The sequence below is a fragment of the Episyrphus balteatus genome, chromosome 1, assembly GCF_945859705.1.
Source record: "Episyrphus balteatus chromosome 1, idEpiBalt1.1, whole genome shotgun sequence".
In the NCBI taxonomy this organism is placed as follows: Eukaryota; Metazoa; Arthropoda; class Insecta; order Diptera; family Syrphidae; genus Episyrphus; species Episyrphus balteatus.
In genome coordinates, this window is record NC_079134.1 from 26,532,464 (window position 1) to 26,555,951 (window position 23,488).

The 23,488-nt window shown below is 33.5% G+C and overlaps 5 protein-coding genes across 7 annotated transcripts in view; 3 read left to right on the forward strand and 2 right to left on the reverse strand.

The window, feature by feature from the left end:
* The first annotated feature begins 1,285 nt into the window (after window positions 1-1,285).
* On the forward strand, window positions 1,286-2,419 carry LOC129907579 (ribonuclease H2 subunit A). The gene has a single exon (XM_055983860.1). The coding sequence runs from the start codon at window positions 1,406-1,408 to the stop codon at window positions 2,363-2,365; it is 960 nt and encodes a 319-aa protein (XP_055839835.1). The 5' UTR covers window positions 1,286-1,405; the 3' UTR covers window positions 2,366-2,419.
* Window positions 2,420-6,012: 3,593 nt separating this feature from the next.
* On the reverse strand, window positions 6,013-11,433 carry LOC129907576 (F-box-like/WD repeat-containing protein TBL1XR1). The gene is made up of 4 exons (XM_055983857.1): window positions 11,238-11,433; window positions 10,332-11,167; window positions 6,744-7,088; window positions 6,013-6,682 (listed from the first exon to the last, which is right to left on the reverse strand). Exons 1-4 carry the CDS (start codon window positions 11,293-11,295, stop codon window positions 6,182-6,184), a joined length of 1,740 nt encoding a protein of 579 aa, XP_055839832.1. The 5' UTR covers window positions 11,296-11,433; the 3' UTR covers window positions 6,013-6,181.
* Window positions 11,434-17,448: 6,015 nt separating this feature from the next.
* On the forward strand, window positions 17,449-18,159 carry LOC129907581 (60S acidic ribosomal protein P1). The gene is made up of 2 exons (XM_055983862.1): window positions 17,449-17,619; window positions 17,785-18,159. Exons 1-2 carry the CDS (start codon window positions 17,548-17,550, stop codon window positions 18,049-18,051), a joined length of 339 nt encoding a protein of 112 aa, XP_055839837.1. The 5' UTR covers window positions 17,449-17,547; the 3' UTR covers window positions 18,052-18,159.
* Window positions 18,160-18,170: 11 nt separating this feature from the next.
* LOC129907580 (uncharacterized) lies at window positions 18,171-18,722 on the reverse strand. The gene has a single exon (XM_055983861.1). It carries the CDS (start codon window positions 18,599-18,601, stop codon window positions 18,194-18,196), a length of 408 nt encoding a protein of 135 aa, XP_055839836.1. The 5' UTR covers window positions 18,602-18,722; the 3' UTR covers window positions 18,171-18,193.
* A 2,616-nt stretch (window positions 18,723-21,338) lies between these two features.
* Window positions 21,339-23,488, forward strand: part of LOC129907574 (putative uncharacterized protein DDB_G0286901) — a 183,002-nt gene continuing 180,852 nt past the window's right edge. For 2 of the 3 annotated variants that reach the window (XM_055983853.1, XM_055983854.1), the window contains exon 1: window positions 21,339-22,453. In XM_055983853.1, coding sequence (XP_055839828.1) covers window positions 22,284-22,453 — 170 coding nt within the window. In that variant the 5' untranslated portion in view covers window positions 21,339-22,283. The remainder of the gene's footprint in view (window positions 22,454-23,488) is intronic. The other variant, XM_055983855.1, reaches the window with a different exon arrangement.

Sequence of the window (23,488 nt, forward strand, 5' to 3'; positions counted from 1 at the left end):
GCGTTTTTTTTGTCCAGTTAAGACCGGTGGTAATAAAAAACACCCCTATTAACTGTTTTAGTGCCTGGCTACACTAAGCGGTGGCTACACACTGTTGTGCCCAATCACGTTCCACTTTTACATTTTCTAGGAACAAATGTCAAAAAGAGGAAAAATTTAGCAATATGGAACTGTATACTGCTCTCAGAAAATTCAGTTCCCTTCGTGAGCATCTTCCCCCTTCACTCTTCATCCCTCTTGCCTACAAACTCATTGCTTAGGCGATTGAAAAATCACCGTGTAGCCAGGCACTTTCAAATGTCAATCAGCTGGCACGAAAAATGAATTTGAATCAAAAAAAAAAACAAATAAATACAATTTAAACAAAAAATAATTGTTCCATTGTAAATTTTCTTTTCGAAAACAAATTCTTTGAGTCATTTATAATCGATTGTGTTTCAAATCGAATTCAAACATCACAAAATATCTATTTGAAATTTTTTTCTGATTTATTTTCCTGATCGCTATAACCGCCCCTTATCAGGGCGGGTTTTGTCCCTACAAACAATTTCGTTCCTATAAAGCTTTACAGAAGCAACGATAGCACCTATAAAGCTTTATAGCAGTAAAATTGTTAGTCGGGGTTTCTGGTAAATCAACCATGATGATACATTTTTGCATGGCTATACTGTGATTTTTCAATCGATTGGGCTTTTAAGCCAGACGTCTGTTTCAAAAATGAAAACAAAAATTTAAAAAAAATTTTGACAGTTCAATTCTGAGCAAGATTTCAAGGCGCAATTTGATTTGATCGAATTTCGAATGTAAATGAAAGTTGTGAAGTTTTGGAAAATCAAAACCCAAACACGATCGAATTGGTTAAAAATACTTTATTTATGTTGTTTAACACGTCACAGCACGGAAAGCTATTAATTTTATTATTTTTATAAGAGAAATTTACTCGACCGCCTTTTTGCAATGAAAATCGCATTTATTTTGTTTTCCTCAGAATTGCTTCGATTTGATTGGTTGGTTTTGTCTTGTTCTTCTTGAATGAACTGTCAAATTAGAAAAGACAAAGACAGATTACTTAAAAGCCCAATTGAAAAATCAAGTGCGGTCGTTACACGTGTTGTCCCAATCACATTCCACGAATGCCATAATTCGACCCCAGTACTTGCAATTAGAAAAAAATCGAATGAAAATTGCAGGTACAGTTTGGAAAGTTGAAATATGTTTGCCATTAGTGTACATTTTTATTCGCCATCTACTTTCTTTTTTTATTTCCCCTTAACTTTGACAGTTCACTTTCGCAAATATAAACAAATCCAATGCAGCTAAAAGGTTATTGAATTGCATTTTGGCGGTAAACATTAAAAATTTAATTGAAATATTTTAGTTTTGTTTGTTAATTTCTTCTAAAACTATGGAAGATTTAAAAATAACTTCCCTCGCAACCTTAGGACCTTTTATAGCATCCAAAAACAATGCAAAAAATACAGTTTTTATATCAGATATTCCACAAATTTGCAAAGACGAACCATGCGTGTTGGGAGTTGATGAAGCTGGACGTGGTCCAGTTCTTGGACCAATGGTCTATGGAATCTCCTTTTGTCCCATTTCGAAAAAAGAAGCACTCGTCGAATTAGGCTGTGCTGATTCCAAACAATTGACTGAAGAAAAGCGCGATGTAATTTTTGATGATATGAATACCAAAGAATTTGCAAACTCCTGCATTGGCTGGGCAGTAGAAATAATATCACCCAATGTCATTAGCAATAGCATGTATCGGCGTGCCAAGTGTTCACTCAATGAAGTGTCCATGAATTCAGCCATCGGGCTAATTCATAAAGCAATCGATGCTGGTGTCAACATTGCTGAAGTCTATGTCGATACTGTTGGCCCGCCAGAAAAATATCAAGATAAATTAAAGAAAATATTCCCCGATTTCGAGATTACTGTAGCAAAAAAAGCTGATTCAACTTATCCCATAGTATCAGCAGCTAGTATATGTGCTAAAGTAACAAGAGATCATGCATTGAAAGTTTGGACTTTCCCCGAAGGTCTTAAGTTGACTTCAAAAGATTTTGGAAGTGGCTATCCGGGTGATCCAGTTACAAAGAAATTCCTTTCGGAAAATATTGATATTGTATTTGGATATCCTCGTTTAGTTAGATTCAGTTGGTCAACAGCTGAGAATGCATTGGAAGGAAATTCAATTAATGTTAAGTTTGACGACCCGGATAGTAATAAACCTACCAAATATGGTGGAGGTGGTGAACCGATTACGAAATTTTTCAAAGGTTCCACTAAGAATGGAGAAGTTAAGAGAGAACCATGTAGATTTTTTAAGGAACGATTTTTGGATGTTGTTACGGAATTTTAACTATGATGTTACTTATTATGTTTTTTGAATAAAGTTTTGTCTATGATATTGAAATTTGCATTTTTACTTTGTTTTTCTCTAAAATATTGATTCCCAAGGAAGTTTTGTTTAAATTTATTTCTTCGTCGTAAATTGTTTTATACAGAATTTATTTACTTATGTCGTTTTCGATTGGTTTCACTCAAGGATTCACTCATTCTGAAATCCAATAAAACAGTTTGAATCGTTTCCACTCAATTCTAAAAGTTTGTATCGGTGTTAGTGAATAATCAAATAAAAAAATTTAATTTTGTACGAGAAAATTTTGTTTGACATTTATTTTCTATGTATAAGTAATTTTGAGTCGATTCTGATTTGAAATCAAGAAGAGAATTTTACTTCTGAGAAGCGTTTAAGCTGTCATGTTTTTGTGAATAAAACGCTTTCAGAAGGCTTCTGAATGCTTCCGGACGCTTCCGGACGGCCAATCGAAAACGACATTAATATTAAGTCATCATATCTAAACTTCGTATTAAATAAAAATATTTGCCGCAGACGATGTTGCTGCAATGTTTTTCTACATTGGTCAACAAGGCTTTTGTTACAGAAACCAAAATAAATACCTTTTTATAGGTTTTTTGTGTGCTGATCTCGAATCCGAAGCTAGAAAAATTCTATCACATCCCGTTTTTGAGATATTCCTTTTAGAAAATCGAATATGCCACTTTTTGCCAGTTTTCGAGGTTATTTCTGGTTATTTTTTTTTAATTAAATTTGTAACGGTTTCTAAAATTACTAAATTGTATCTTTCTAGATCCGTTTAAATATTTTTTCTTCTTTGAAAAATATAAATATTAAAAGTTGAAATCAACGTGTTTGATATATCTCATGTTCATTTGCTTTTAATAGGAAATCTCGAAAATTTCTTTACCAATCGCTTTTAAATTTTGACACAACGTTTCATTTATACATCCTTGTAATTTCTTACATTGTTTTTAATAAGAAAAAAGTTAAATTTTTCTGACTAGTAAATTTTCAGTATATACATTATGTTGTCTGCCTATAATTGCCTTTTATAAAAACTTAACTCTTTCAACCTCAAGGGTGAAACTCTCGGCCCACATGTTGCAAAAAAACTAAATTTTGCATGACAACGCTTCTTTCGATAAGAAAATATTAATTCAAAACTTTTGGTGATGTCCCATGGTGTTCGGAAAACCAGAACTTAAGCTTTTTTAATACCCTTCTTTTAGATTTGAAAAAATCAGCCTTCCTATATTTCGTTCCACAAAATGCCTGTTTTTTCCTAACTTTCCTGTACAAATCCTGATTGAGCTACTTCCTAACATTAATTTCAAAACTTTGGGTTTCAGCAGGATGACAGGTGGTTGTACTTGTTATAGTTTCTATGAACTATTAACTTTCATATCCCATCAAAAGACGACTCTTCAAACTAAAATCATTTATGATTCTTTTTTGAAACATTATATTTGTTTTATTTTTAAAGTTGAAAAATGAATTGTTTTATAGTTGAACGTTTGTCTACCTTGGGCTATTGCATTTTTTTTTTCAATAATTGAAAAATCCTTTAACACTTGTGGTTTTGTTTATGCTCGGGTCTCAAAAGAATATATAGGTACATCACTTTTCCGTATACTACTCTGCAAATGTTCACTTAAAAGTCTAAAAAATGTGCGTCTAAATGGCGGTTAAAAATAAATTAAAACAAATAGATCTTATTAAAGTTTCTAAAACAGGCTGAAGCAACGCTTTGTCATCCAAAGATAGAAGATTTTTAAATACAATTTGACTTGATGGATAATATGGACAACCAGCTTTTTCCAGCTAATAAAATTACAATCAGTATGCAAATTGCTGAAGGCAACTTTACAAAACTTAAAAATTATAGTTTCAACATACTGGAAGAATATTACTGTGGGAGTTGTGTTTTTTTTAATTTCATTTTTAAAATAGTTGCAAAAATCCCAAGAAATTATTTTGCTTACGTTTATCTGTACTGGAATTAATTGCCCCATTTTATAAAAATTCACCTGCAGAATTTACTACACAACCTAAAAATTCCGAGGAACTTATATTTGTAAAAATTTGTCTGCAATAATTCTCATGTGAGTACTGGGCCCCTACTATTAAATTTGTGCTACTTTCGCATATGTTAGAAATTTATTTCAATTGTACATCCTACTCGAGCTGAATACCCAATGTCGAATTCCTTAAAAAAAATTATTTGAAATCAATTTTTTGTTTAGTGAATCATACTCGGCACAATGTTTACGACACGTAAATCGCATCAAGATCAATTTTAATTCTATTCTATTTTTACTTGCTCAATAGGGCAAGTATTGGTTTCGTGTCAAAAAAAATTTCGAGGTTTTAATCAAAACTAACATTACAATGATGGAGAAGTCCAAAAAAGTGGGTTTCGTCATGACGTCCGTCGGTCTGTGCGTCGGTGCGTCCATCTGTACAAGTAGCTACAGCCTAAACGGGTGAACGAATTTTCTTGAAATTTGGTATAGATGTTTTTTTCGTAATTTCCAAGGTTGTTTTTTTTTTTGTTTTTTAATATCTCGCTTAGAACGTATAGCTCCCATACAAAATTTTTGAGTTATTGCACTTTTCTCGAAAACGGCTCTAACAATTTTGATTACATTTAACACACATATTGCTGTACAATGTTCCAACAAAACTGCGTTTTTAGTTTTTCTCTAAAAATACGGATAATAGAAATATGGTATTTCCTTTTTTTTTAATCACTAATGTCGGCTCTTCCCTTAAATCTTTAATTAGTTATTGCAATTTTCTCGAAAACGGCTCTAACGATTTTGATTAATTTATGCATACGTAATATTTAAAGCAATTGCAATCAAACTGCATTTTTTGTTTTTCTCAAAAAAGTCAAATAACAAAAAAAAAATTTATTTAACAAATTTTAGTTTCCGTGTCGGCTCTTCCTCTACACATAAACCAAATTTCTTAAAAATATACACATATAGAGACAGCTCTTATAATCTACAAGTAGACTAACATAAAAGTGCTTTGAACTGCAAGAGCAAGACGTGCGACCCCAGTCGTGCATTTTATTTTTGAAAGGAACTCGACATAAAATTAATAACACGAATCTAAATCCTCCAAATAAAACCCAATAAAGGATTTGAAATGACTGGAGCTATTTAATTTTCTTTTTTTTTTTCAGAATTACAGAATTACAAGGACCCGACAAAAGTTCAAGAGTTTCTTTGTCATTACGAAACACATCTTATGTGAGCTAATCGGATAGTAGAAGGTCCTTCGCTTTTATACTAAATAATTAATAATTGTGTAGAATACAAGTTTTTATGACTTTGAAGTTTGCGAGCTCGTTGCGTCACAAAAAAATATATTTTTGCTTTATTTACTGGTTTTCCAGTGTCATATCAAACCTGCCATGAACCAAATCATTCAACCCGAATGATTCGTCGTCATTGTCATTGAAAATATACTACCTCGTCTATCAAACAAAATGTAACAAAACGTTACAATGCATGTTTGTTCAACTAGAAACAAATCTATTTAAAGACCGTTGACTTCTACACAAGCCACACCAAGTGACTACAAACAAACCATGTCTCATCTTACACCGATACAAAAAAATTAAAACAATCATCAAATAATCCGAATCTCTAAATAATTGTTCATATAATTATATACCTTTAAGCACTTTATATAGCTTTCACAAAAAAAAATTATGTTGATTTGTCAATTTCATGCAAAAAATAGACTCCTCTCCCGCTTTCTCTAATCCTATTGCAGTTATTCGCTGCTACTGCTTGTTGTATCTCAAAATCTCCTCAAATCAAGAACAAAGACACTGCCATCAGAAGCACTGGCACCAACTTTTGTGCCATTCGAATTCCAACAGACTTCAAATATTCCCCCAGTTCCTTTGTAACTGTGAACCAATTGTCCTGTTTGTGTGCTCCAAATGTGAACACACTTGTCAAAACTACCAGACGCCAGATGCTTTCCATCGGGACTGAAAGCAACTGAATAAACGGGTTCCGTGTGTTTGGTTAGAGTGTGAATGCATGCACCACGCTCTACATCCCACAAACGAACAGTCGAATCGAATGATGCCGAGGCAAGTATCAGATTTGTATTCGGGTTTTGAGTGCCCGGTCCAGTGGGTGACCATTTTATCGTATAGATTTCCTTGGAATGAGCCTGCAAGTCGTGCACGCATGTATCGTTTTTCATTGACCAAATTTTCAATGTCATGTCGTCAGAACATGATGCCAAAAGTTGACCCTGAGGATCCCATTTAATGGCATTCACTTCGTTCTAGAAGAAGAAAAAAATGTGTTAAATTAGAGAATCGATAGATTGGGACTGTTTGGCCTACCGTATGTCCCTGGAAGGACTTAATTGGCTTCTCAACTCCCAGCTTGCAAACGTGAATACGTTGATCAGTACTACAGGATGCAAATGACAAATTCGTTTGCCAATCAACATCCAAAGCGGGTGCATTGTGGAATGAAAATTGCTGAGTGCACTGGCCAGTTGCTGCGTCCCAGATGATTGTGGTTTTGTCGACACCCGCCGAAAGGATGTAGTTTCCTCGTTTGTTCCATTTTAAGGCAAATATTGGACCTTTATGTTGTCCCAGTGTTGAAGCTAGAACACCAGCTGTTGTCCAGATACGAGCATAACCATCATAGCTTCCAGTGGCCAACAGAGTTCCCTCACACTGCAAGGAAAACAAGAAAAGTTTTTCTTCATTATTATTTCATTTATTTCAAGAATAAAATTGATATTGACGAATTAAGATTAATATTTTTTAGAGCAGCGGAAAAGCTATAAAATGCTAATAGGCCTGAACTTTTTTTGGAACACGGATAATCTATAAGTTTTTCCACTTCTCTGGAAATTCACCACTATGTATATAAGCAAAAATTGAAGATGTGAATCAAGTAGTAGTTTATGATTGGAAAAATAGGCCTTAAGAATTTTGGTGAAATACAATCAGTACCGATCGAATGAGATTTCACAGATTTAATTGAATTTAAAATTTCAGAAGGCAAGTAAAAAATACTTTGACGAGTTTTTGAGCTGGAGTGGAGAGGAATCAGCGTAATTAGCATCACTTTATGACGCAAGGAACATTTATTTTTGCTTTTGTCTTCCATAACGCAAATTTGTCCTAGACTTTCCCAGAGTTCTTTAGAGCTCAGTGATGGATCAGTTTCTGAAGTAAGTAAAAACTTTTACAATTACGTATAGTTGAATTTTGTTTTTTACGCACATACATATGTATATTGCCCCAGTTTAAATGTAAATTCGTTTTGTGTTTATCTTGAAAAACAAAGTGTGATCAATAAGGTTAAAAATAAGTTTTAAAAAGCTAATATCAGGTTTTCATAGCTAAAATTTCAATTGGATCTATAGCTGAACGTTCTAATAAGATTATTTCCATTAACGCGAAATTGGAATGAGCAAAAAATAAAGTCATGAAGAAACTCAAAAGTAGGTATAATTCATTACCTAAAACTTTTCCTCTAGACCTGGTCAAAAACATATCAAGTAGAGACGGATTCAAGTTAGATTTGAAGCATGTTGGCCACACATTATTGACCACTGAAAGATGCTTTTTATCACATATTTGTTAAGAAATTTACATTGAAATCATCTCCTGCCAATTATAGTATTTAAGTTTGGATTGAGAATCAATAAAGTTTCTTGAAGTTCTAGCAGATTTCCCTCTTTAAAAATTTTATTTATAAAAATAATAGGTGCAGTTAGTATGATTTTGTTTGGAATAAGTTCTTTTTTGCCTACATCTTCATAGCCGATTGCTACATTCGCATGAAAAAATAAAATGAACGACTGTGTCGCACGTACTTGCTCTTGTAGTAGAGTTGGGCACTTTAGTTCATTTGAGTGATCGATCATTTTAGTTCAAATCACGCTACTGAACTAGTTCAGAACTAGTTCATTTTAGTTAAATTTATTTTAATCACTCCGGTTTTGTTAGAATTAAAAAACAAAATGTAAAATTGACGCATTCTACATAATAAAACAAATACAACCTTAAAATAACAGATATGTACAATGTACATATATTATTTTCTATAAAAATTATTAGTTTCGTTCATATACTTGTCGAGCTTTCTGGTTCCTGACGAAAGTCTAGAAGAAGTACGTTTTGCTTTCATTATATCGAAATCATAGTAATGCAAGGACCAAGATGATACTTTTTTTTTGTTCTTGCTCAGAAATAAGAAAAAGTGGTGCTTGAAGAAGAAACGCTGATACTGGCACAAGCGACCTTTTGTTTTACATCTAAATCTTGAGGTAGAGCAGAAGAACTGATTTCGCTCAACAGAGAACTGGATGCAATTTCATATGCACTTTGGTTTCTGCACCCCTTCTTTAAACGTCGTCGTAAAAGACAAGGAGACAAGGAAAAATTCCCTATACAGATGGGACTTCCTTTCACTTAAAAAATATATAAATAAAATGATAATGCAAGGTGAGCGCAAGCTGTTGCTGTTTAGTTTGTTGAAACAAATATTTTTCGCTATTCGCGACCTAAATTGAACTAAGTAAGTGAACTAAGTTCACTAGTTCACCAAGATGAACTAGTTTATTGAACTAGTTCGTTCGCGAACTACACAAGCCTATCTTGTAGTCTAAAGTATCGTTATCTTTAATATCTATAAATTTGAAGTTTAAGATTTTGTTAAGTTTTGAGTAAAAAAAAATCGAAAGTTAAAAAAATTTAATTTTTAATTTTCTTTTTTAAATATGTTCTTTAAAACTTTTTTTTTTAATTTTACACTTCAAAATGATAAAAAATACCTGTCTATTGTTTTTGGATAAAATTGGCTTATACTTGGATGCAATTATATGAACCTAAAAAATATGTAAACAAAGTGAAAAAAATAATGAAAATTATTTTTATTTTTAAGCGGAGTGATTGAATATAATTCAATTAAAAAGTTAATAACTTTTTATTATTAAAAAGTTAAAGTGACCTCAACTCCATATGCGTTTCGCCCAGGTATGACAGTGGGCTCATCAGTTAGATGCTGTCATACCCTTACTAAGACGCAAAATTTTGCGGCTTTTTGGAAATAAGTATATGTATTTTAAAATAACTTTTCGTTAAGCTGTCTTTTAAGTTTGAACGTCACAATTTAAAAAGATTTGGTGATTTTAAAAAAGCATAATGTAATTTTTTAAGTGAAAAATCGTGGATAAATAATAAATTCAAAGTTTGCTTAACTTGCCAAAAATTACCATTTGGTTATTTAAAAATCATATTACTGAAGTATCTTCAACTATTTTCTGTTTTAAATTGTTTAAAACATTATTTAAGAATAAAATAAATTCCGGGAGCCACAAGTCAAATTCTACAAATTTCAAAATATTTTTAAATTTTTTGTATTTTTCTGTAAAATGTTTGAAACTTTCCATTCACCTAGTTCCTATGGTCTTCGGACTATCTTCCCATTTTACAATTTTCACCAAAGAAACAGTTTTTAATGCACGAATATTCGTCAAAAGCATCAGCAATAATGAACAGCTTTTAAAATAATGAACATTTGTATGTTTTTGAATACAAAATAATTCATAATGAACATTTACTTAAAATATAAATGAAAAACTTTGATGCAGGCTACAGGTCAATTAGTATTGACCTGTAGCCTGCATCAAAGTTTTTCATATATATACTATTTGAAGAGGTCACTACAAAAATTCCTATAATTTACTTAAAATAATGAACAGTTCATTATTATAAAATCAACGGATGGTCACCGTACCTATAGAGCAAGTAATCATGAAAAATAAAAGCTTGTACGGGGCCTCCAATGACATGTTTTTGCATGGGTATGTGAACCTACATAATGTAACAAACCAAAAACTTTATATTATATCAAAGTATATCAATAAAATAACTTTTACTTCTATAAAACCACGCCAAACTTACATTCCAATCGAGTGAAGTGACATCCTTATTACTGGGAACTTCAGCTCCACCTTTTTGTATGCAATGTCGCAAGACTAATTGATTTGGAGTCGTCGGTGTGCCGGACATATCCCAGATCCTTGCAGTGCTATCTCCAGATCCACTAGCCAACAAATCTCGGCTTGGATTCCAAGCACAAATGAATACTTCGCTCTCATGACCACGCAAAACAGTCGCCTTGGAAGCTGGAATTTCAATACTCTGATCGACTTCCATCGACTCGGCAGTTCCTTGGGTTGTTTGTTGTTGTTGGGATTGCTGTTGTTGTTGCTGCTGTTGTTGTTGAGCTTGCTGCTGTTGTTGAGCTTGCTGTTGTTGTTGTTGTTGTTGCTGAGTCTGTTGTTGCTGCTGTTGTTGCTGGGCTGCTTGTTGTTGTTGGGTTGTTGTAGTTTGCGTCGTGACCGGAGTCGAAGAAGTCACTGTCGGTGTGGAGGTTGTAGCTGTGGTTGTTGTAGTCGCTGTCGCTTCTTGTTCGGCGCCATTCGCAGCTGCCGTTTCCGACGATGGAGTTGTTTCCATTTTAATCGTTGGTTCCACTTTGACTGGTTCATTTTTGACTTCAGGTTTGACTGGTGGTTTGGGTGTTTTTATTTCCGGCATAACAGCATCGATTAAACTGAGACCTTCGATGGGGCGGGAGACGTCACCGGAATCGCCGACACTCCATTCGATTTCTGTATACATTAGACCTTTTTGGAGGATTGTTAACAAGGCAGCTGGCGGTACGAGTGCTCCATTGATATTACTTTGGGAAATGTGTGATTCTACTCCGAATGTAAATGCTGAATGATGGAAGCCTGAGAAAAATTTATAATGCAGGTGAGTTTGTGGCACACAGAAAAAAAAAGTAGAGTGGACAAGATTTACCTGATTCTTGAAGATAGCGATAAACGAGGAAGTTTACTTCATCGCTGGAGAAACTCATATTGAATAAATTTTTTAACTATGGTTTGTAATTTGTTTTGAAATTTATTTTATTCACAATTTTATTATAAAAAAAGATGTTAAATAATTAATAAAATAAAAAGCTTTTTTCTTTGTACGTCTATTCGCTGTTTTTTAACCGGGGTGTCATTTTATGAAGTTTGTGTGGAGGTAGTAGATTTTTATTGAAGTGAATCGATACTAACTTCAGGTTAAATAAAAACAAAATTCTAGTACAAAAAACTATATTTGAGACTGCCATCTGCTGGTGAGACTTAAGAAGTAGTACACACTTCAACTTTTTTTGTTCGTTGCGATTTTTGAGAAATCCCCCAACACGCGACAATTTTTTTTTTCAAATAAAGGCTTGGCCACACCGGAGGGTATGCGGTAGCGGTACGGGTAGCGGTAACGATATTTGTATGAAAAAAGTTCCACATCTGAACGTTGATATGTCAGTTTGGAATTTTGTTCATACAAGTACCGTTACCTCTACCCGTACCGCTACCGCATACCCTCCGGTGTGGCCAAGCCTTAAAGGCTTGGCCACACCGAAGGGTATGCGGTAGCGGTACGGGTAGCGGTGACGATATTTGTATGAAAAAAATTCCACATCTGAACGTTGATATGTCAGTTTGAAATTTTGTTCATACAAGTACCGTTACCTCTACCCATACCGCTACCGCGTACCCTCCGGTGTGGCCAAGCCTTAAAGGCTTGACACACCGAAGGGGCGGCTACATGCGGTAGCGGTACGGGTAGTTGTACGAAAAATATTTCACACCTAAACGGTGTTGTTCCAGTTTGGAATTTTTTTCATACAATTACCCGTACCGCTATACCGCATGTATCCTTCGGTGTGGTCAAGCTTTAAAGGCTTGGCCACACCGGAGGGTACGCGGTAGCGGTACGGGTAGCGGCAACGATATTTGTATTAAAAAAATTCCACACCCGAACGTTGATGTGTCAGTTTGGAATTTTGTCCATACAAATACCCGTACCGTTACCTGTACCTCTACCGCGTACCCTCTGGTGTGGCCAAGCCTTAAAAAGGCTATTGGCGTTTGTTTGAGAAAGCATTAAATATTCGCAAATCCAAAATAACGCTCATTGAGTGGCGGACTGCCACCAAGTAGGTACGAAGTTCGATTCCTGGGTGTGGTAAAATAAATTATAAACTTTTAAAATTATTATCAATAGATATACTTAAAACTAATGGAATAATATATAAAATTCATGATTTAAGATAAAATAAAAAACAGTTAAAAAAGAATTCTTTTTTGTAGTTGTTTTTTTAATTTCGATAAGACATGTATTAAAGAGCTATACAAGCTCTTCCGAAGCTATCTGTCAAATCTCAAAGCTTCGGTAGAGCTTCGGTAAAGCTTCGTTTAAACTTCTTATAGAGGGTCAAACTTGTATAACGTTCTCCTTTTTCCATGCCCAACAACCTTACTAAAGTTTAAAAGAAGCTGAAATGTAGCTTTTGTAATACCTTAACCGAAGCTGAAATGTTAGTTGGGATTTGGGGTTCAGATTCGAAGCTGTGGAAATGTCGATTTTCAGATTTGGAATTTTTTCATATAAAAACGGTGATGCTGATGTTTTAGTCAGTCGTTAGCCGTTGTTGCGGTGTCGCTTTAATCCTAAAGAAAGCTCTAATTTAAACTTCATATATGATTAAATAACGAAACCAGAGTTTAACCATTGCTGAACCATGTATAATTTGGTAAAATTAGTGACTTAAAAACTTGAATTTAAGTAGAACAACATTTTTGTTAAACTGGACATTATAGAACGATTTCTCAAGATCAACGCTTTGTTTAATTTTATAAGTGTCATATGAACAAAGGTATGGTGCAGCATTCAGACGTGGTGCCTTATTCAAACGTGATGCAGCTTTCAATAGGTTCATCCAATCTATTTTTTGGTTTCTATAAAAAGAAGGTCTACCCTACTAACAATTTTGCTTCTATATAATGCTTTACAGAAGCAACAATTGCATCTCTGTAAAGCTTTATAGAGCCAAAATTGTTTGTCGGGTAGTCTTATACAAATCACCATGTCGCCCTATCGCAATGTCCCCATGTTGCTATGTCGCCATGTAGCTATGTCGCCATGTCGCCTTGATGCCATATCGACATGTAGCTATTTCGCCACTCAGCATTTCGCCTCGCACCTTGTCGCCTTGTCACTATCTCGCTTTATTTATTTTAATTATGGAATTTTTAATTATGGAAGAAAATTGATTTTAGAGCGAATCATAGCATCGTGGTTCAGTCTACCCAAGTAACAATTTAGCTTTCATAAGGGTCAATGCAAGCTATTTTTTGACTTGTTTAAGAAGAAGGACAAGTCTTATGCAAATCATTTTGGCGCACATTACCGAATTTCCCCAAAACCTTCCTCCGCAGGCAATCCACAAGCTAATAGCTTGTGACGAACAGCGTAAAACGACCTTATGCAGGCCTTTTTACAAAACAATGAAACATTTTAGGGAAGCTATAGCTTCGCTAAGGAAACTATCATTTGCATTGGATGTTATAATAAGGCCTTATAGAGGTTGTTATAAAGCCATAACTACATTGGCTCAAAAAGTGAAAAAGTACAAAAGTGAAAATTTTCAAACGCATTTTTGTATGGTTTTTCGGGCTAGAAAATTAAAATAAATGATGCAGAATGCTTATTTTTCCGCCCAAAAATCAATTTTTAAACTCTTTTTTACAAAAAAATCTCGCTAGCGAGAAAAAAAATGTTTTCACTTTTGTACTTTTTCAAAAAGTGGTGAATGTAGTTAAAGGCTTAACTACATTCAACTTCAAAAAGTACAAAAGTGAAAAAATGTTTTGTCTTTCACCAACACACTGCGAAATTCTATCTTTCATCTCAGAAAAACAAAAGTGAAAGTTAAAACGTTTTTAACTTTTACTTTTTCACTTTTTGAAAACACCAACACATACAAACCAACATCTTAAGAAAATGATTGCTAGATGGCGTTGTACAGAATAATTTTCAATGAACATGCCTTTTTTTGACAGATGATTTGTTGTAAACAAAAAAATATTTTTAACAAAAATTTATAAATTCGAAACAAACAAAATCTTTCAAAAGGTTTAAATTTCTGATTTGATGTACAAAAAATATCATTTCTCTAGCTTTGGAAGCTGTAGCCCAGCCACATAACTTAATACAATCGGTAGTTGATATAATACAATAAATGGAAACAAATGAATAAAACCCGAATCACATGTTTTTATTTTAAAATTTTTCTTTTGCCAAACAAATATACATAATTGCTTACTTCACTATAGTTTCTTTTTTTGTTTCATTGCTTTTCCACCGACTGAGGAGACGGTCTCCATGAAAAGATTTACTAGCTCCAAAAAGAAAATTCTCTCGGGCAGCGCAACACACCACCAATCACAATCTCATACACCAATGATAATCTATCCTTAAAGCTTATTATACTGGACCACTATCACCCAACAAAAGATGTTTATTCCGTTATTTATGTTTGAATGAATGGCGCAATAACAAAATCCAATTATAATTGGAAAGCACCATGTCGTGATGCTTCTCGGGAAAACGAGGACTCTTTGGTTTGGTTGTTGATTTCTTTCCCAGTGACGGCGATAAGCTATATGAAGAACGAAAATGAATGTATACAGTTTAATGTTGTAGTTTCTTTATGCATGTATGTTTAAAAGAAATTAGAAAATTAAAACAATAAAATCTTAAGAAATAAAACAATCAGTAGTACTCACATCTTGACCGCAAGACAAAAACAAATAACTGCACAATTTTTTTTTTCACTAATGACAGATAATCTTAAAGTTTTAAACACAATTTTGGTACTCATTTTCGTATGAAGATGTCGCTCGTAGTATGTGTGTATTTTTCACTTTTTCACTTTTTGAAATCAAAAAGTGAATGTAGTTAAGCCTTAAGGCTTAACTACATTCACTTTTTGATTTCAAAAAGTGAAAAAGTGAAAAATACACACATACTACTAGTTACATCTTCATACGAAAATGAGTATCAAAATTGTGTTTAAAACTTTAAGATTATCTGTCATTTGTAAAAAAAAAAAAAATTGTCCAATGTGCAGTTTGTTTTTGTCTTGCGGTCTTTCGAGTATTAACAATTTTTGTTTTATTTCTTAAGATTTTATTATTTTTATTTAATAATTTCTTTTATATATGTATGCATAAAGTAACTTCATCATTCAACTATGTGTATTCATTTCCGTAGTTCATCTAGCTCATCGCTGTCACTGGGATAGAAAACAACAACCAAACCAAAGAGTCTCCGCTTTTCCGAGAAGCATCACGAAATGGTGTTTTCCAACTTTAATTGGATTTTGTTTGCGCTATTCATGCAAACATAAATTTTGGAAATAAACACCATGATGGTGATAATGTGGTCCATTATGATAAGCTTTAAGGATAGATTATTATTGGAGTAGTGTTGCGGTGCCCGAGAGAATTTTCTAATTGGAGGTTAGCATCGAGCTTATACCATCTCCTCAGTCGTTGGAAAAGCAACAAATCAAAAAAGAAACAAAAGTGAAATAAGAAATTATTATGCATCCTTTTTTGGCCAAAGAACAATTTTAAATTAAAAACATGTGTTTTGGGTTTCATTTATTGTATTATACTGATTGTATCAAGTTATGTGGCATAGCTACAGCTTCCAAGGCTATTGAAATGATATATTTGTACATCAAATCACAAAGGAAAAACCTTTTGAAATTACAACAAACCTTTTGAAAGATTATGTTGGATTGGACTTTGTTTCGAATTTATAAATTTTTGTTGAAATTTTTTTTTGTCTACAACAAATCATCTGTCAAAAAAAGGCATGTTCATTGAAAATTATCCTTTGCAACGCCATCTAGCAATCATTTTTTTAAGTTGTTGGTTTACATGTGTTGGTGTTTTCAAAAAGTGAAAAAGTAAAAGTTAAAAATGTTTTAACTTTCACTTTTGTTTTTCTGAGATGAAAGATAGAATTTTGCAGTGTGTTGGTGAAGGACAAAACATTTTTTCACTTTTGTACTTTTTGAAGTTGAATGTAGTTAAGCCTTTAAGCCTTAAGATGTTGAATTTATGAATAAAAAAAAAAGATTTTAATGAATTTTTTTTTTCTTTTAATTTTTTTTCTATTTTGTTTTATCTTCTTTTTTGGCCATGTCAATATGCTTTTCCTGTCGTTCTGAAATGGGAAGAATTTTATTTTAATTGAAAAAGAACACTTTTTTTTTTAATTTCACAAATGGCCCCGCCAGGAATCGATCCCACGTACCTCTGCATACCAAGCCAGCACCTTACCAGTAGACCATACTCGAATATTAAAAATGAGTGGCAAAAAGGGAGCTAATTGAAACCTCACATAAAAATGCAATGTTTTTTTCTAAAGTTTTACAAACATTGCATATCTGCAGGATAAAAGCTTTGCATACCTATTGGTGAAAAACATTGCATACTTGAGAGATGAAAACATTGCATACTTACAAGAACCTCTTGGAACAGGTCTTATGAAAGACTTCTGTCACTTGAAAATAGAAGGCTTCTTTAGAACGGTTCAAACAGGTCTTATAAAGGTCTTCTTTAACTTCTATTTACAAGGCTTATTCTAAACACTTCCAGATAGCCTTAAGGAGACCTTCTTTTTTTCCAAAATGGATGATTTGCGTAAGTAAGCCTTAAACTAAACTTATACAAACTATAGCTTGCCGAATCGAAGAAAATGGACCTTATGCAAGTAAAATTGTTACTTGGGTAGGTTCCGGAATTTATGTGCTGATTAGCTGTGGTTCAACTATGGTACACGGAATTTGCTATTTTAAACATTTATGCACCTTGAACCAGTGCTAAACTTCAGCTTGACTAAGGATTTCAGAAGATACAAAATGCTGAATAACGGATTAAATATATTTTATACAAATGAGATAATTTCGCAAATTGGGTTAGTTCAAATTAAATTTTTTTTTGGTACTAGCGCTTCATTTGGTTTCAACCTTAATGATATCACAAAACATCACACCCAGATGTCGCTCAACATCCTTTTTTGGAAAACACATTTCAACCAAATCCAACTTCACTGCGCAACATTTGACGTTTCACCATTTCCTCCTTTCTTTTCGTTTTAGCATCTCGCGAAGTGTGCTTGTTCTCGAATTGAGCTAAGGCCAATTTTATTAAAATTTTTGGCAACTTGCACTAAAATAAAAACAACAAAAAACTAAACCAACATGTCCACCAAAGCTGAACTCGCTTGCGTCTACTCATCCCTCATCTTGGTCGATGATGATGTTGCCGTTACCGTAAGTTACAAAAGTCTTGTCATAAAATTTCTGGTCTAAGTTTTCTAATCTCGATATATCTAAATCAAAACTAGCAATCCGATTCAATTTCGATATTAAAGTAGATGTTTTAATATGTGGCATTCTGTTTCTAATAATATTTTTGTATTTGATTTTATTTAAAAGGCGGAAAAAATCAACACCATCTTGAAGGCCGCCAATGTTGACATTGAGCCATACTGGCCAGGTCTTTTCGCCAAGGCTTTGGAGGGAATCAACATCAAGGATTTGATCACCAACATCGGATCCGGAGTTGGAGCCGCCCCAGCTGCTGGTGGTGCTGCTGCCGATGCTGGTGCAGCTGCTGCCCCAGCTGAAGCCAAGAAGGAAGAGAAGAAGGAGGAAGAACCAGAGGAGTCTGACGACGACATGGGTTTCGGTCTTTTCGATTAAAAACTTCCACCACCCTCACCTCTGTGACGTTGACTTTTATGCTTTGTACACGTTTTAATGTACAAAAATGTGAAATAAACAAATTTTTACAGAAAAGATAAAAAAAAAATGAAACTGCGTTTTAGTTTTTTTGTTTATAAATTTATTTGGAAACAATTATTTCATTTAATACTGAAGATATTTCACGTAGAACTTTCCCGTTGATTTCTTTCAAGCCAATGCTGATGATGAGTTCGGTTGGACACTTGCCCAGATTCGATTTGTTTACCAAAAATTGGATAGCGCTGCGGGCTTCGTCGGTATCGGTGCCAAATGTATTGGTGATTGTTATTGGAACTGATGGATCATCGTAGTTTGGTGGTGGCACAGGAACAGAGCAATCACCTTGCTTTTGGTCGAACTGCACTGAGAAGATGTTGCACATTTTCTCGTACTGAGTTATGAGGAGAAACCATTTGTTGACGAATCGCTGCAGCACAAATTCAGTACGGATTCCGTTTATTTTGGCGCATAATTGAGCATCGAAACCTTTGGTAGTTGTTTTACACATTTTGTTGTTTGTTAATTAAGTTATTTTAGTATTTTTAGTTGGATTTTTGTTAATATTTTTATTTAAATTTTGTGAAATAAAAGATTTGTTTTATTTTTGCCGCAGTTTGATGATTTGACAGATTTTTTTGATTTTAAGAAATGTCAAAAAATGCTCGATAGAGATGTAAAATTCTTAAATATCGAGGTTATCGATTGATTTCTTGCCAATAAATTTTCGCAAAATTTTAATCCCAAGAATTTTCAGTTCAGAATTTTAATGAAGGGGTTAAGCCTGGTACGCTGCTCGAGCTAAATTTTAGCCGAGATAAAATTCCAATACAAGTTATCGATAATTTGTATGGGATCCATTTCAGATAAAATTTTTCGATAATTTGTATGGAAGCTAAAATTTAGCGCGAGCTGCGTACCAGGCTTTAATTGTATTAAAATCCAAAGGTGATATCAGAATAATTGACACGCCACCTAGCACTTGGCGCGGAACTCTCAAAGTGATAGATATTTTTTTGATTTGACGCTCACATATCATAAGAAAAAACAATAAAACATCAGGGGATATCTTTAAGACATCGCAAAATGGAAAAGTTTACCAAACACGTTTCTTTTTTAAAGCCTGGTACGCAGTTAAGCTTGGTACGCTGCTTGCGTTAAATTTTAGCCAAGATTAAATTCCCATACAAGTTATCGATAATTTGTATGGGATCCATTTTAGCTCAAATTTAGCTAAAATTTTTCGATAATTTGTAGGGGAATTTTATCTCGGCTAAAATTTAGCGCGAGCTGCGTACCAGGCTATACGATAATTTGTATGGGATTCATTTTAGCTCGGCTAAAATTTTTCGATAATTTGTAGGGGAATTTTATCTCTGCTAAAATTTAGCGCGAGCTGCGTACCAGGCTTTAAGCCTGGTACGCTGCTCGCGCTAAATTTTAGCGAAGATAAATTTCCCATACAAGTTATCGATAATTTGTATGGGATCCATTTTAGCTCAGCTAAAATTTTTCGATAATTTGTATGGGAGCTAAAATTTAGCGCGAGCAGCGTACCAGGCTTTAGAGCTAAATTTTAGCAGAGATAAAATTCCCATACAAGTTATCGATAATTTGTATGGGATTCATTTTAGCTCGGCTAAAATTTTTCGATAATTTGTATGGGAGCTAAAAATTAGCACGATCTGCACACTAGGCTTTTATCGATATTTTGTATGGGAGCTAAAATTAAAATGGGATCTGCGTATCTGATATAATTAATAATATTATTATTTTTTTTTTTTTACCGTAAATTGTTTTGATTTTTTTGTTAATATTTTCATTCTTCTAATTGTTATAAAACAGAAATAAACAAATTTCTTCTTGTTTGGAATTGAGCTGGTTATAATTTCTACATTTTTGTCGTTTTTTCACTCAATTTTATTTGGATTTGCAAAGGAGAACAAATAATATCACAATTTCATTCAGTTTTTGTATCATTTATCGATAGCTTCATACAAAATTTTTGTATTTTTCATACAATTTATCGATAACTATCAATCATTTGAATTCGTTAAACAAATTTAATCCTAATTAAATTTAGAATGAAAAACAAAACAAAAACTGTGATTTTCCGTCCATTTCAATTCCCTAGAATCTAAAAAATTAAAATTAAAAAAAAATAAATTGTTTCAAAAAGTAACACAGTTTAAAACAACACCTTAACTTTACGGCGAATTAATCAACCAATCTTCGCCCTCTCTTTTACTCCTCTCATTCGTTGCACTTTGCACAAAGAACAAAAAAAAAACAAATACCCCGTTTGTATGACCGATTTAAAGATCGAATTGAAACTGAATCGAAATTTCGATCCAGGTATATGGAAGTACCAGATCGAGGAATCGAATTGAAATAGAATCGAAAACACAATTTTTCTTTTAAATATATTTGCAGTAAAATAGAAAAATCTAACCAAAAACAAAGTGCAAGTAAAACTAGATATCATAATACATACATACAGTAAAATTTTCAAATAAGAAGACAATCACACACAATTTCCACCATAAATTATATCTCGAGTATTCAATTCGTTTGGTATATATGCATATTTTCGATTCGATTCAGCTCCCCCAGTCGGATCGGATCGACAAATCCGGATTCAATTCGATTCAGGTATATATAGACCTAAATCCTGATTCAATTCGGATTCAAATCGCCATACAAACGGGGTAAAAGAAAAGGGGGGTTCACATTGACCAACTTACCGGACAGACCGGTTGTCATTTGGCCTGATGGCCGAATTATATTTTTCGTTCACACTCTTCAGACAATTTTCGTCAAAACCCATTTTTCAGCTTATTTTTAATATATCTTTACCCTATTCTGCTCTCAAATAAGAGAGAATGGATTATCACTGTCTGCCGGACAGACATGTCGTTTAATTGACTAACATGTCGGTCCGACCACCAAAAAATCAAAATTTTTTGAAAACCATCCGGCAAACCGGACAGGCTGTCGGATGGGTGTTCACATTATCAAAACAGCATCAGATCAGACCAAATGGCGGCTGGTCTGTCCGGTAAGTTGGTCAATGTGAACCCCCCTAAACAACAAAAAAAAACAAGTAAATTTCAATTTTTTCCACTTGCTCCTTCACCTCATTTATCACATTCTTCATTTTGACATTTTCCTTCTCATAGCGAACTTTTCTTTTACACAAATTCTCTTTTACCTACATCTTCTTTGCCTCTAACATCAAGCAAAAAAATTTTTTCCACCAACAGTCGAGCGAAATACGGTGATTCCGAGAGACGTCAATTTTCTCCAAATTTCTCGGGACGTACTAAAAACAACAAAAAAAAATTTCACTTTTTATTATTTTTTTTTCATTATAAAATAAAATATATAAAATAATTTATTGTGAACGAAGAAGAAAAAAAAAAATAAATGATTATCAATTCTTCTCTTATAAAATCAATTCAATTTGTTTCATTCTCTTGCGTAGCCGAAAAAAAATATTAAAAAATTATTACAAAAAAAAGAAAAATCACGAAAAGAATTTCTTTTTAAATGATTCATTTTATGTTTGTGGTGTAGTTTTGCTTCGTCGTTTCGTTGTCCGTCGTCCTCTCTTCTTCTGCTCCCCTGAATCTTTGTCTCTCTTTTTTTTTTATTTGGCATTTTTGTGTTGTTGTTAAGAAAAAGGAAAAAAAAAGTTTCTTTTTTACCTACTTTTTCTCGTTATGCGTTTTTGGTTTCCACAAAATCAATTCTTTTGTTTAAAATAAGAAAAAAATACTCCTCTCAAAAAAGGAACTCTGTTTTGTGCTTGCTTACAAAAAGTGTCAAGTGTTTCCTGTCTGCTTCTTGTTTGGTGACAAGTTATAGTTTCCCCGAGCGAGTGGAATGCAATAGAAAGTCCAAGTACCTTTTTTTCCTAAACGACTTGCAAACATACCAAAAGCCAAACCAAAATCCAAACTAGTAAGTCTCTAAAAAGCTGAATTATAACCAAACTTACGCGAAAAAAGTACAGTGAGTTATAAAAAAGGGGAAAAATTGCACTCGAAAGAAAATACATCAAATTCCAACGCATTGCTGTTGCAACAACTGCAACAACACCATCCGTATCCGTAACGCAACAAAAACAACAACAAAAACTAAAAATTACGTCCACCATTAGCAACAACAACAAAATTAGCGACCAAACAACAATGGCTGTTGTCCGCAAGAAACAAGACGACAAGTATTTGAAGGTCCTGCGGGAGCTAGTGGCCAGCGGAAGCGGCGGCAATCGCCAATGCTTTGACTGTGGACAAAAAGGTCCAACTTACGTCAATATGACCATTGGATCGTTTGTCTGCACTCGCTGTTCCGGAGTACTGTAAGTTTACACACATTTCTTTCCACTTCATAGCCTTTTTTTTTTTACTCTCGATAAAGGTTGATCCTTTTTTTTTTTTTGTTATGTAAAAGTTTAAAGTCTCGAAGGATTCCTTCTTAATGTATTAAGGGAAAAGGGTTTTCTATTCTTTTTGTGTTTGTCTAAGGGAGAATGAGCCCTCTACTGCAGAGGTTGATAGTTAGAGGAAGAACACTTGTTGCTTATTTCAAATTCACAGGGAGGCCGAGGAGGCATGTAAATATTTTATCAGAAAAACTAAAAGAGGTATAGAGCGAGCACTTTTGTGTGTTTGTTTTATGTGTTGCATAGCTAGCTAAAGCGAACGACAAGCGCATTAGAAGAATCAGCTTGGAAATCGGAAGCCGAAGCTAGTACTACTACACTACCAACCACCAAGTAATGTAGTTTTTTTTATGATACTTGGTTTTGTACGCACGATAATTTTTGTTATCGCACATAAGGTGACACCATTAAAAATAAAACTACATTTGTTTTAGTTTTGTTTGAATAAGTTAAAGCGTAGTTGATAGTTTTTTGTTTTTTTTTCTTCATTTGTTATGTTGAAAAAGGCATAAAAAAAGCTGCTATCAGAGTTTGCTTGGGTTTAGGTGAGAGATTTTTTTTTATTGAGAATCGTGTTGAGGTCAAACATAATTATTTAAGATGGATTGAGTATCGCTGAAAGAAAATTGTCTTTTTTTAAATATTCACATCACTTACCTATCTATTTTTACTTGCTGTATAGGTACGGTGACCATAATTCTAGGAGTGAAACACGGGGCAGATAAAAAATTCGTTTGCATCGTTTTGAAAATATTGACTAAAAAGAATTATATTTTTTAAAATGACTTTTCATAATTATTCCCAATTTTGAGGTCTAGATTTCTCAAATGGATTTAATGGAACATTTTCGTTGAAATCATTTAAGTCGTTTACAAGGAAGTCAAAATAAAAAAAAAAAAAAAACGGTTTTGTAGTAAGTACTGTTAAAAATATGTAACTTCTTTATCAAAA

Bases quoted from the DNA above. Each gene is read 5' to 3' on its own strand.
- LOC129907579 (XM_055983860.1), top strand. From the start codon at position 1,406: ATGGAAGATTTAAAAATAACTTCCCTCGCAACCTTAGGACCTTTTATA.
- LOC129907576 (XM_055983857.1), bottom strand. From the start codon at position 11,295: ATGAGTTTCTCCAGCGATGAAGTAAACTTCCTCGTTTATCGCTATCTT. The intron at 11,168-11,237 runs GTAAATCTTGTC...AATTTTTCTCAG, and splicing joins TCGCTATCTTCAAGAATCAG to GCTTCCATCATTCAGCATTT. The intron at 7,089-10,331 runs GTAAGTTTGGCG...TTTTCCTTGCAG, and splicing joins TCACTTCACTCGATTGGAAT to TGTGAGGGAACTCTGTTGGC.
- LOC129907581 (XM_055983862.1), top strand. From the start codon at position 17,548: ATGTCCACCAAAGCTGAACTCGCTTGCGTCTACTCATCCCTCATCTTG. The intron at 17,620-17,784 runs GTAAGTTACAAA...TTTATTTAAAAG, and splicing joins ATGATGATGTTGCCGTTACC to GCGGAAAAAATCAACACCAT.
- LOC129907580 (XM_055983861.1), bottom strand. From the start codon at position 18,601: ATGTGTAAAACAACTACCAAAGGTTTCGATGCTCAATTATGCGCCAAA.